The 13548-nt window shown below is 38.4% G+C and overlaps 1 protein-coding gene across 3 annotated transcripts; it reads left to right on the forward strand.

Annotated features, from left to right (window-relative positions):
• The first annotated feature begins 20 nt into the window (after nucleotides 1–20).
• On the forward strand, nucleotides 21–12000 carry atg13 (ATG13 autophagy related 13 homolog (S. cerevisiae)). Of its 3 annotated transcripts, none has more exons than XM_042512982.2 (18): nucleotides 21–195; nucleotides 1913–1993; nucleotides 2155–2235; nucleotides 2409–2528; nucleotides 2847–2893; nucleotides 3504–3644; nucleotides 3771–3811; nucleotides 4380–4476; nucleotides 5040–5147; nucleotides 5557–5647; nucleotides 5824–5922; nucleotides 6296–6379; nucleotides 7604–7716; nucleotides 7887–8028; nucleotides 8210–8287; nucleotides 8393–8500; nucleotides 8969–9097; nucleotides 10384–12000. In XM_042512982.2, exons 2-18 carry the CDS (start codon nucleotides 1925–1927, stop codon nucleotides 10459–10461), a joined length of 1626 nt encoding a protein of 541 aa, XP_042368916.1. In that variant the 5' UTR covers nucleotides 21–195; nucleotides 1913–1924; the 3' UTR covers nucleotides 10462–12000. The 3 variants fall into 3 exon arrangements, with proteins under 3 accessions (XP_042368916.1, XP_042368917.1, XP_087930643.1); XM_088074517.1 differs by having other exon boundaries at nucleotides 34–86; XM_042512983.2 differs by lacking the exon at nucleotides 5824–5922.
• Nucleotides 12001–13548: the final 1548 nt, after the last annotated feature.

Here is a 13548-nt window from a genome sequence, read left to right on the forward strand (position 1 = left end):
AAGTGCCTTTGCGAAAGTGCTGCTATCCAAACACGTCGACATGGAGAAGATAAACAGAAAAGTAGCACAGTCGCTGCTGACGTTGTGTACGTCTGAATTTGGCATGTAAATGTTTGTGTAACGCAGCGTTGCGTGCCATATTTCCTAAATAAATTAGTGTTTTATTGAAGCTCCGCCGCCAAGGGAGAAGCTAATGTAAGTTTAGCTGTTTTGTGGTGGAGTTAAAGTGCGTGTTATTTAGCTAGCTAGTCAACATTAGCCACATGCTAATGCTAGTTGGTTAGTGAGTCACCTATTCAGTGGCTGAGCCTCCTCTTTGTGGGACAAAAACGTTTAGAAATTAGCATTAATATGTCAGTATTGTGCTGTTTTAATTTTCAAGGTGTACCGGCGTACCGTGTAAGATGGTTGTCAGTATTTTTTCGTTTAACATGACCTCTATATATTATTCGGACAGTTTCATGTCAACGTAGAGGCCTCACTTGCTATCCTATAACGTAAACATGCTATACGGAGGGTTAAAAACAACAGTTTTTAGACATATTTTTTTCTGCTAACACCAATGAGTGCATTCTCATAATATTTTTACTGATTCCAGTTGAACTGTTAAATTGCTAGATAGCAAAGGACTTTATATATGTGGTCAAAATGGCTTGTTTTGGTTCATATTTGGCATGTTTATGGTTACTACTCTTATTTGTTGAAGAAACGTAAGGAATGGATATATTGTGTCTACATTTATACATATGTTAGTTGAGATTCATTTAACTTGAGTGTCAGTTATTTGGTTTTCATAAATTTAATCAAATAGTTTCTGCATCATGCGAGAAACAATCATTTGACAGGCTGTGGAGGGAGGGGCATTAAGTGGGTGAACTTAATAATAATGTGAAACACTTAAGGGGGAGATGGGTCAACTACACAGGTCATAGGACTTTATGCCAACATTCAGAAATATTCTCATGTAGCAAAATACAAAATGTAATCCTAGGTGAAAAAAGTAGCTGGCCATGACATATGTGTTGTCTTTTTTCATGTTTATTATAGAAAATTGTTTTTCAAGGATGATTTTATATATTCTTGTTGAACAATAATGATTTTATCCTCACAACATTAATAATTAGGTATTCAATGTCTGATACATTGCCAAGATAAGGTTATTAAATCAGCAATCATCACTCACAGATATACTACTGTTTTTAGGACTATTCTCTACAGTAATAATATAAAGGCACGAAACATTTATTACTTTTTTTTTTTTTTTGCTTCATTGCACCACACAAATTGTTCACTCTACCAACCAAAGTTATCTATAATAGGATAGTGATATTGTAGGAGCACCACAGTGATGATGCCATTATAAAAACAGGCATTAAATGTTTCATTTTATAAATTTTAACAGGTCGTTGTTTATTCAAAGACTAGGTTTGTGTTAGGTATGTAAATAACAATTGTTCAGTTTTGTCTTTCACTTTTAAAAAAACCTACTGTGCAGAAAAATAAAAGAATGTATCTAATTAATTGTTAATAAAATGCTTTAGAAGTTGGCATGTGAACTATTGAATGTAGAGGAAAATGTTGAATTTGTACCCTAAATGGGCAGTTTATCTCGGGAGATACAATTTGTCATTTGGAAACTAAAGGTCACATTTTGACAAAAATTATGAAATCCAGTTATTTTAGCCCAGATACATCGGAAAATAGCAATTAATAATAATTTTCAAAAATATTTGTATGTGCCTGCCCATTTAAGGGTCAACTATAATTTTGGATGCAGTGGCAATTTTTGACCTGGTACCGTAAATACTTGAATGTCTTCGACTAACAGATTGTCCTCAAAAGATTTTATTAACAGCTAAAAGTGGATTAAAATCACTAATTTCAGTTATGTTCATTTCTTGTTTGATTTCAGGGTCGTGACAACATGGACAGTGGCCTGAGTCCCCAGGATAAAAAAGACTTGGACAAGTTCATTAAATTCTTTGCCTTGAAGGTAAAATGCCTGAAGTATGATGCTCCTGTTACTTGTGCTCACAGCTTTAAAATAGTGTTTAAACATATTTAAAGCAACATGTCTTTCCATAAACAATGTTAATGTGACTCTGGATACTTCTTCAAACTGAGTTATAAATGTTTCTTATGTCGTGTTTGTAGACTGTCCAGGTGATTGTCCAAGCTCGTCTTGGAGAGAAGATCTGCACTCGCTCGTCCTCATCGCCGACTGGCTCTGACTGGGTAAAATAATTTAGTTGTTCTATTACATTTTGCCATTGTAATGATTAGAAGGATTTACAGTTCACTGTAGATCTTCACATATATATCTAGCTGCTTGGACTGTCAGTTTTTGTCTGTAAAAGTGTGTAAGTTCAACTTCAAATCATTTTGCTGTTATTATAATTTTTTTCCAGTTTAATTTGGCTATCAAAGACATCCCAGAGGTGACTCATGAAGCCAAGAAGGCGCTGGCCGGCCAACTTCCAGGCATCGGACGCTCCATGTGTGTCGAGATCTCCCTGAAGACTTCAGAGGTAAAAACACCCTCGACAAGGAAAACTCAGATCATCTACAGCCGTTCATTCTCTTTGAATTCTCAATGATGCAGGGACTTTAACATAAGCTTTTTATTGGAGAAGGTGATGAGATATCTGTTGACAACAGAATTTAGTATCCCTATTTAGCTGTGTGAGTCATAAAATAATTATCCCTGTACATAAATGTCACCAGTGTTTTATACATTTTAACAGTAAACACATTAACTCCTTTATGTATAAACAGTTTTAAAGAAATAAACATTTATTTTTCATTGCACTTGAACGTTGATCTTTCTTTTTTTGTGTGTCACTCAGGGAGACTCGATGGAGTTAGAGACTTGGTGCCTGGAGATGAATGAAAAGTGAGTGGATTTTGCTTGTTTTTACTTTTGTTAGTGGTCAAATGTTTAAGAAAATAAGAAGTTTACCAGATTGTCTTAGCCTCTGTGAAGTATGCACATGGTTAGCCTTGAGGACCACAGATCTGTATCAGAGGTAACAGACCCCAATACTGTGCTGTTATGTTCATTTCATCATGTGTTGCCCTTGTGACGATGTGTACTACAGCTTTGTGAGCAAATAAACAACAGAGAAGCACAAAATTAAAATCACAGCCAGCAGTTTCAGTAAAAAGTGCTGATGCGACAGCGAGTGTTGGATGCTCTAAGTTATAAATGGTTTATTTAGTCTCTTTTTTGTGACATTTTGAGTTATATCACATCTTTGAAGTGTTTCTGCTGTTTGAAAACTGCTGCCTGCCAACCTTTTCACAACAGATCCACATGACAATACATGAGATGACACAAAACACAAAAAAAGAAAACTGGCTTAATTCTGGCTTAATATTGAGCTGCAATTTTTATGTCAGACTGTTAGATTAATTTCAGTGTAGACTTACTCTATCCTAGTAAGTTGAAATTTATTTGAGATACTGCCACACTGCTGATGAGTTACTGTCTGTCTCTATTGTAGGTGTGATAAGGACATCAAGGTGTCATACACAGTTTACAACCGTCTGTCTGTCCTCCTGAAGTCTCTGCTGGCCATCACCAGAGTCACACCTGCGTATAAGCTCTCCAGAAAGCAGGGACACGATTATGTCATATTATACAGGTGAGTGCGGACTCTACCTGTCCTGATAAACAGCTGGTTTAACTACAAAGCTACACCAGCTTTGTTCTGTCTCCTGTTCCATTAAGTTCACATTTCACCATCTGTTTCTGTCTCTCTTATGTTTAGGATTTATTTCGGAGAAGTTCAGTTGAGTGGATTAGGAGAAGGTAACTGTAAAAACTCTGCTTCTTGACTGACATGTTTTAAATCTTTGAATAGGTGTAACAGCCCCAGGCGCACACATTGTACTGTAGACTTTACAAAATACAGGTTACACAGTGGTGTACTTAAACCTCACAGACCGAGGTGCTAAAGAGCTTAAATTTTTTTAAAAATTGCAGTTTTTTACTTTTTACTGGAAAGAAATGGAATTTTATTGTGTTTCTTTTTTCTTCTAGTACTTGCCACATGAAAAATGTCCAGATACTAATAGTCTTGAAGTACTGAAGTCTGGAAGTTTAATAGTCTCGTAGTCACATCATAAACACATACATTAAAACACCAAATAACATGCATGATCTTTAAGAGTAGTTTCCTTGTTAAAGGCATAATTATGTAATAATAATTGTAACATGTAAGACCTAAACCAGCATATTTTTAGTAAATGAGCCAGAAGTTTCATTGAAAATATCCCTTAACTTTTGTATCAAATTCAGTTTAAATATGTAATCAAATTCACACCTTTCACATTAGCTTATGTGGTTGTTATAGTGAAGTTTGTTGTTTGTTTTAAAGGTTTTCAGACGGTGCGTGTCGGCGTCGTTGGCACTCCTGTCGGCACAGTCACACTTTCATGTGCTTACCGCACCAACCTGGCATTTATGTCCAACAGGTAACTAGCACACTATGTTTGATACAGCATCATCCAGAAAGTAGAGACGTGCTCATTCTTTCTTTCCTAATACAGATACTTGAACTTGAAAATCGGCCAACATAAAGTACAGATCTGATACCAATGTACAAAAAAAAGAATAATTTTCAGGAAATATAGATGTGAAATTTTGCTGCCATGGCTGTATGACACAGCTCAGGTTAAACTCTTTGTAAAACATATAAACTTTTGCTATCAGTTAACGCTACATTATTTTCCTGAAATCAGTTATTTTTAGCTGCTTTAAACCGTAGTGGCTGATCAGTGCATCTTTCTGTAAACGTAAAAGGCAACTGTTTGAGAGCGGCAAAGAAAATTATGTGGTATCAAACCAATGCATTGAGTCATGTACTCACCGATCCTCGATCCTGCATTTTAGGCAGTATCTGAGGCATTTTCAATATTCTATTGGAACAACTCTGTGAAGAAAGTTATTTATTGCTTTTTAAAGTTCAAACGTGCATAACCAGTCTGTTGTATAACTTTTCACTCAAAACCATTTTTGAAATGTCCTCTCTCTGCAGACAGTTTGAGCGGTCGGCTCCGATCATGGGGATCATTGTAGATCACTTTGTGGATCCTCCCTGCAGCAGCCAGCGACCTGCAAACATGGGGCATCCCTGCAACTACAGGTAGTGACAGAAATCAGTGGAAATGCACAGAACCATTGTTTTTTTTTTAATGAAAGTCCTGACATTATTCACCCACAAAGTCAAATAACCACCAAACACACAGTGATCAGTTTATTCTCAGGCTGTTCGCAAACAATCAAGAGCTTTTATTTGTGATTCGGGCTTTGGAGGTGACAGTTAGCAATACTCTGATTGCATTTTTAAGCATACGACTCAGCTGCAACTGCTGAGTGAACAAACATTTTAGGCTGCCTGAAAAGAGAAATGACAAAATGAGGTCAGCTCTCCATCAGCTTATAAATTTTCTACCTTCCTGCTGGAGTTTTCATCATCTGAATTGTGTGTGTGTGTGTGTGTGTGTGTGTGTGTGTGTGTGTGTGTGTGTGTGTGTGTGTGTGTGTGTGTTCAGAGCTCCAGATGAGGAGGACGGAGGATATGCAGGAGTTCAGGATTCCCAGGAGGTCTGCACCACCTCCTTCTCCACCTCCCCTCCCTCTCAGGTAAGAGGACCTCTCCCTCGCTCCTCTTCACCGTTTCTTTCTTTATCCTGTGACTCTTCTCTCCATTTTCATACCTGTTTTTTATTTCACCTTCTCTTTTCTCTCTCTGTCTGTTTTCTTTCCTGTTGTCTTTCTATTGTATGTTTGTGTGTGCGTGTGTGTCGGCACTATCTCAGTGTGTGTGTACACTGAGTCCTTCGCCCTCTAAACTGTCCAAGCCCCTCCCTCTGGACAGTCTGCCGCTTCCATTGGCTCCTGGACTTGTCACTCACACTGTGAGTCTATACTGGCCACTGTGAGATTGGGACTGTGTGTGAAACTGCGCTGAATAACACTCGTCACTCTGTTTTCTCATTCATTTGGGGTGTGTGTTGCTCCCTGGTGTGTCAGAGTTGCATCATTGTCACTGCCATCCGTTTGGACTGTGTTTAAAGTTTTATCACTTGCTTTAATGCAGAGCTTTATGCACAGTAGAGCTGTTTTATCCTGATTTCTTATCATCTCCATCACATTTAGCAAAGTAGTTAATAACAGAACCATCTCTAGTGCACACCCCTGATGTTCTGATGACACTGTGTGTCTACAATGTTACAATGAATTGTTTTGTGTCTAATATTGCCTCCTCTGTCTCTCTGTCTGTCTCTGTAGCTGTATGCTTCCAGGTTATCATATCAGCCTCCAGCTCTAGCAGGAGCTGCTGAGATTTGTCACCCTGCTGCCAATCCAAACCAGGTGATACACATACGTCCGTCACCAAGCTATTCACTTCCCGATCCATATACAGATATATCTGTGACACGTCACCGTAAATGTAACAAGAATTCCACAAATTACAAATGATCTGTTAGTGGTAATCTAGAGACAGTGGGCCTCATTCACCAATATTTTCAAGTGCGCAGAAAAGTCAACATCAGATTCACGACATGTTCTTAAACTGCAGAATTGTGTTCTTATAATGCTGAATCCTGTTGACCTCTTAAGTTGAAATTATATGACGAGTTGAACCTTTCTAGCATCGGTAAACACTCAATCCATAAAAAAACTTTTTGAGAGTGTAGGGCTGTGTGCACCTTCACAAATTGAAAATAAAAGTTGAGAGAAATAAGTCAGAAATGTCCAAACTCTTCAGATCTAAAAAGGGTGAAGCAGCAGAGTCCAAAAGTAAAAAAAAAAAAACTTAAGTAGTTCTGAAATGGGAATTATTTCTACAGGGAGTGAACGCCAAACAAGCTGTTATATTTAGCAGCATCAGCAGTGAATATAAAATAACAGAAACAAAAAAGATACATGGGGTACTGTTACACGCTAACTTAACACTGTATCCGGAGAAGAAGAAGCAAAAAAAAGAAAAGAAAAAAAAGAGGTGTGAGGCCAAAAAAATACACTGACACTGATCACTGGAGGGGGACAGGTTTGCCCTCATCACTCTGCAAATAGATTTACATGATCACCGAAGATGTGTTCACTTGTCGGGACATGATCTGCTACACCTTGTAGCGGTTAATCTGTCATTGCGTCAGTGGATCGAGGGTGCAGAACAGGCTTTGACTTTAGGCCTATAAATAACAAAATAAATCACTAAGTACTCAATGTCCAAAAGAGGAGGGAGAGGTTAGACTTGTTATTTCTTTTGTCAATATTAAAAAAGCCTTTAATAAATGGGCTTGCAACATGTAGCATTTATTTTGCATTTCAGCACTCCAATGTGCAAAGGTGTGCTTTTGAATTTGTATAAATTTTGTTCTAATTTTAGAACAAATCCCACATAAGAAAACAGAGAATCTTAATTAAAAATGTGTGTGGGTTTTTAAGAAGAAATTTCTTCTTAAGGATGGTTGTTGAATGAGGCTCAGTGTTTCCATTTCACAGGAGTTATAGAGTAGAAACTCATGTTTAAATTTAAATCACAGGTTTCCACTCTGTCTACTATAACTCTGCTCTCTTCTTCCTCCTCAGATGTTGCATGCTGGGAAGGATCATGGAGGGGTTGTGTTGGTTCCCACGCAGCCTCTTCATGCAGCTGATGCTCATCTGACAGCAGAGCATGCCGCCAACACACCTGGCAGCAGGTAATTCTCTCCTGAAATCACAGCAATTCAGCATCTATAATATGCTGAAATCTTAACTGGCACGAGGGAAACATTGTAGCTGCATAAGTGAATTTTTTTTGTCCCATAATACATATAAGATATTGGGATTGTCAATATCTAAACAAGAACTCGGTCATCTCTCCTCTCAGTGGTGATGATGACGGCCTGTCGCACAGCGGAGAAAGACGGAGGGATGAAGGGAGGAGGAGTGTTTCTCCCTCTGACCCTGTGGAGTCTCTCAACGCATTTACAAGGAAAATCGGAGCCTTTGTCAATAAACCCAACACACAGGTAAATCAAATATGATTCTTTGACTTAAAGATTTGAAGCATAAAACTGTATTTCCTGTGTTTTATAACTGCTCATCATATTGAAGTTATCTTTACAATTTTTTATGTAGTGTAATCGCTGCATTGAGTGCACTGATTTTAGTCATGTGTCTATATATATATGTGTGTGTGTGTGTGTGTAGATAACGGCAGCCAGTCTGGACCTGCCATTTGCTGAGTTTGCTCCTCGAGGCCTGGACTCAGAGGAGAATGATCCCATGGTAACCATTAGGAAGAGGATAATGTCACAAAAATGCCTTCAGGAAACGTTTGACAGATTCGTTGGCATACATTTCCTACAATTGGCATATTCTGTTTGTGTGCAGGTGCAGCCTCCAGACTCTCCTCCGTGCCCGTCCCCCCTGCAGGCCAGCCTCCATTCTCAGGGCTCAGAGGGATCGGGGCAGCAGGATGACTTTGTCATGGTCGACTTTGTACGTACACATTGCACTGTTCTCTTCTTTCTGCTCCCTACTGCCCAGGTTTTCCATGAGTGGTTTAGAAAAGCACTATAGAAAAAAGTTCAAGAAGCGCGCACATCCAAAAGAGATAAAGACAAGGCGCTGGACAAAGCAAAAACAGATATGTAACAGATATCCCTTCCATGAAAGTTTATTCGATTACCTCCACACGTGAGATGTTACTGGCTTTAGCTCTTCCTCAGACTTCCTCTGAGCCTGACATTTAGGTAAAACAGTGAAGTACTCTCAAAATAGCAGACACCCAGTCTCATATTGATTTTTTTTAGGTGGCTAAAATCAAGAAAACTGCAGCCACATTCACAGTAACACATCACTTAGCTTCTCCAACATGAGACTCCAACTTGCTATGTTTTTTTATATTTAAAGAAAGTTTCGTTAATGTATGATTGTGAAATTTCAACAATGTCTCTGTGTGTGCAGCGTCCAGCCTTCTCTAAAGACGACTTGTTGCCGATGGATCTGGGAACTTTCTACAGAGAGTTTCAAAACCCTCCACAGCTGGCCAGCCTCTCACTACACATCAGCTCCCAGTCAATGGCCGATGACCTGGTAACGTTTTTTAATGTTTTAGGTCTTTTTTTTTTTATCAAGATTCTTTTTCTAATGTGTTTGGTAAAAAATGTAACATGTACATTCACTGGACAGACATTTTTTTCTCCCCTTCTCCCTCCCTTCCCCTCATCCTGAACACCTGCACACAATAGCCAGAAAGTTAAGAAATAATACATAAATGCACATACACACATATACGTTCACATATTACTCACTACGAATTATTTTTATCTACGTTTAGAGCTTCAAAGTGAGCTAAGAAAGGCATCAAAGACTTTCTGAGTTGATCCCTTTATAGTATATTGAATCCTCTCTAGTTGGACAAAATACACAACCTCTCTCACCCAATGTCAAAATACAGGTGGCAGTAGTGCTTTCCAAAAAGTTACCATGTTGGCTTGCAGCTCAGTCAAGCTGGCATTTCATTCCAAACAAGGGCACAAATGGACATTGTTGCAAATGTTGACGTTCCCAAAAACTGCTCAGTTTTGGACAGAAACGTGTGTGTCAGGGTGGCAGGTTCTTGCCGACATCGGTCACATGTGGTGTCAAGGTCTGCTGTAATTTTGCAGTCTTGCTTTAATCCAGTGCAGACGATGTACAATTTTAAGTTAAACTACTATTCAACTACTACATGTTTAAGACAAATAGACAAAGAACAGATTATGTCTATTATTTTTTGCCACAGTTTTTGAAATTTGTTCACCTAGATCTCCCTCTCAGTTATTCTGGAGGGACTCGTGTCATCACATTATACTGTGTGCAACAACTGATAAATTATATGTATAGCTTGCTTTGCATCTATTTTACAATTGACAATATTGTCCAAAAGGGACGGAGATGGACATGAGGAAAAGAGGTATTCCAGGCAGTAACATTTCTAAGCTGCAGATATCTATAAAAATGAGCTCTAGAAATATTACATTTTTGTACTAATCGGTCAAAAGAGTTTAACACATTGTCACAGAAGAGATCATACGTTGACATAATTCATGCTTTTGACTGAAATACTGAAACTGAATATATGGGGCGCCTGGTGCCTCAGTGGATAGAGCGGCACCCCATGTACAGAGGCTGTGTCCTCGCCACAGCGGCCGCGGGTTCAGATCCGGCCTCGGCCCTCTGCTGCATGTCTCTCCCCTCTCTCTTTCTGTCCCCCTTTCTCACTCACACTGTCCTGTCAATTAAAGGCAATAAAAGCCCCAAAAAATAAACTTACAAAATAAAAAAGAAACAACTAAATATATGTTAGTTTAACAGAAATGTGTGTTTTCTGTGTGCAGGACTCGCTGCCAGAGAAATTGGCCGTTTATGAGAAAAACATCGACGAGTTTGACGCTTTTGTGGACATGCTCCAATAGAGGAGGAGGACTACATGTGCGGACAGACTAAACGGATGGTGGCAAATGATACTGAAAAATATTGAATGAAAGGAAGAAGCTGACTGGAGGCTCTGTAATCATTTGTCCTGTGAGAATCAGACTAAATCACCATATTCAATATGAAGCTCCTCATTTCTGACATTTCCCCCTCTCTTACCCTCCTGTCAGGCACGTTCACCTCGCTTAACAGCTTGTACAGTCCACTGTAAATACTGTATTGTCTCCTCCGACACTGGCATACCCCCTCTCTGGTCTGGTAGTGTTAATTTAATCTATTATTTTCTATGTGGCACAAATCTCGTCATCAGTGTTTAATCAGGACTTCAATCAACTCTGTCACGTTAGACAGCCATGCAATTCACGGACGGACTATCTGCACTTTTTGTTAAACTGTAGTTCACAAAATTTCCTCCCTGCTGAACACTGCTCGCCCCTGAAGGTTTCCTTTGGCCTTTCTGATCATATCCGAGGTGAAAAATCTGTGAAACACACTTCAAATCTTGGAGAGCTGGTCAAATAAATTGCACTTAGCCTCACAGTGGATACCAGTCCTTTGCAAATAAGTGTTGTAATTAAGAAACTTCCTGCTTTACATTCTCAAAATTGACAAAAAGCAGTTGTGGGGTTCTCAAAGGCATCTTGATTATAAGTCTGTTATTCATATCCTCGAGCCATTTGTTCCCAGCTGGTCTGGGCATTTAACCCTCTGAAACCTGGAGCAACACAGCTTTTCTCGTGCTGCTGTCAGGCGCCTCTCAAAAATATTTAAACCTTTGAGCCCTGAGCAAATTGATGCGATTTCTTTCAGAAACATGAGGAAAATGGTAATGAGCAACTTGGTAGAAATGTTCCACAAATTGCAAGAAATTACTAGATTTATGATCTTGTTTTTTTTTTTAAGCGAGGGAAAAATGTGTAGGGGAATTTTTTTATAGTTAACACAGTTACATTGAAAAATGATATTCCAGAATTATTAGAATTCCTTGGCACTTTTTCCTCATATATTTCAACTAATTTTCAGGTAATATTTTTACATTTTTTGCTAATTTTTGGGTCATGTTTTTCCTTAGTTACTCATTGCCTTCTTCTAATGTTTTTGGAGAAAAAAAATCATGCCAATTTGCTCAGGTATTCAAAGGGTTAAACTGCCAACTTTAATGTTTGCAAATGGGCCCCGAATGCAATAAAAAAAAGTGAATTAAATTCTCTCCTAATATGTACAGAAGGCACATTTTCCATGCTGAAGCAACTTGTGAACGACACTCTGCTGCCAGTTTGTTGTATTCGACTTAGCTACCTAATATTCTGGCAGCAGTGTGTTTTTCCTCCAGGCTGAACAACATGCATATATATATTTGGGGGGTTTTGTAAAGGTCTGATAAACATTTCCAGCTGTCCACAGAAGGGGCCGGGGTCACCATCCATGACTGTTTGAGTTTGGTTGAAAGCTTTAATTTAAACTTTTCTTTGCTGTTGGTCTAGATGTCCTAATAAAGCATGGCTGCTCTGTTGAAACTACTGATGTCTCTCATCAAGTGACCCAGGACAGATGTCTTAACCCATCGTGCAACGTCGTTCTCCTGCATGAAAAGGTATTTATTAAAGGAGAACTTAAGACCAGGCGTTCACACGGTTTTCTACAGGTGGCTGCAGGTGAAACTATGAGGTGGATGTAAAATAATAGGAGAGGCACATAACCTGTTAGAATAATGCACAGGTGGTTTTGGTTTATTGGAAATTTCACTTTTTCCAGTCAGTCAGTGTCAGTTAAAAGCACATTTATAAGTTTAATTAAATGATTAATTTTGTCGTTTTTATTTACATTGTAGGCATCATTTCCCTGTGTTAATCTTTAAATTTCATCCTTAATTGTGAAGCGGTAACAATAAGTTTATGTTGCAGGAAAGGTGAGGGGATACCTGTTCGCCCTCAGGCGATGAGCTTACCAGGCAAGTTAAAGGGAATACTTTACCCCAAAAATGACCATATGCATATCAGTTTCTTACCCTTTGTTACACTGAATTTGTGAACAAAATAGTTTTCTGTCATATGCTCAGTACTTCCTAAACAGACAGTTCTGTCTGTTGGGAAACTGAACTATAAGTGAATTTTACACTCCATTCAAGCACAGTCGCTCTTATGGTATTTTATGGTATTTAACCGAATGTTAGCGTTCAGATGAGCTGAACATGAAAAAAGTCAAATCCTGGCGGGAGTGTTTTATAAAGAGATGTACATTTGTGTTAGAGTTTAATGTGAAAAAAACAGCAGGCTTAACTGATGCAGGCAGAGGAAGACCAGCTGCTCCTGTGTTCAGAGCTGAAAGTACCGTTTTTGTCAATGAAGTCTGGCTTTGAAGGGAGCAATTTATAAAGATTTTGTTCTCGCACTCGTCTGATGAATGAAGAATCCAAAAACAGTAAGGTTTTTTAATGAATTTAACAGGGTGAGTAATTGATAGATGAAAGGTCATTTGGAGGGTAAAGTATTCCTTAGTAGAGTGGAAACTGGGGAACAGAAAGCCTGATTGGTTTTTTCTTGCGTTTTTTTTTTTTTTTTTTAAATAAAATATGCCTACTAGCACCTCTCAAGCTCACTAACTAAAACAATCTTTTGTTCAGTCTGTATAAAAACTTTTGAGCGTGAATTCCAGGAAATATTCCAGATAAAACCACAATGTCTTTACATTTTTGTTCAGATTGAAACACGCAGTAAGTTTATGAGCTTTAGAGGTGCATGAAGGTACATTTTGAGATTGCTATTTTCCCATACTTGCGATCTTTATAGTAAAGTGAAGCTAATGGTGTCTTGGCATCATGACAAAAAACGGACATATAAAAATGGTTGAAATTCTTAACATTAATGAATATTTGATATTTATGTTTAGGACTGATGTTGGTTAAAAAAATCCTTAAGAGTGGAAACGGGCACAGCAAGCCTCCAAAATTTCTTATAAAATCTGCCTACCAGCACCAGCAAGCTCGTAAAAACTACCTAGCGGAAATTCCAGGAATCAGTTTGCCATACAAAAAAAAAAATCAGCCCATAATTTCCAATAAAATCATA

This window comes from Plectropomus leopardus, chromosome 24 (assembly GCF_026936395.1).
Source record: "Plectropomus leopardus strain MGB_pleo_1.0 chromosome 24, ASM2693639v1, whole genome shotgun sequence".
NCBI lineage: Eukaryota > Metazoa > Chordata > Actinopteri > Perciformes > Serranidae > Plectropomus > Plectropomus leopardus.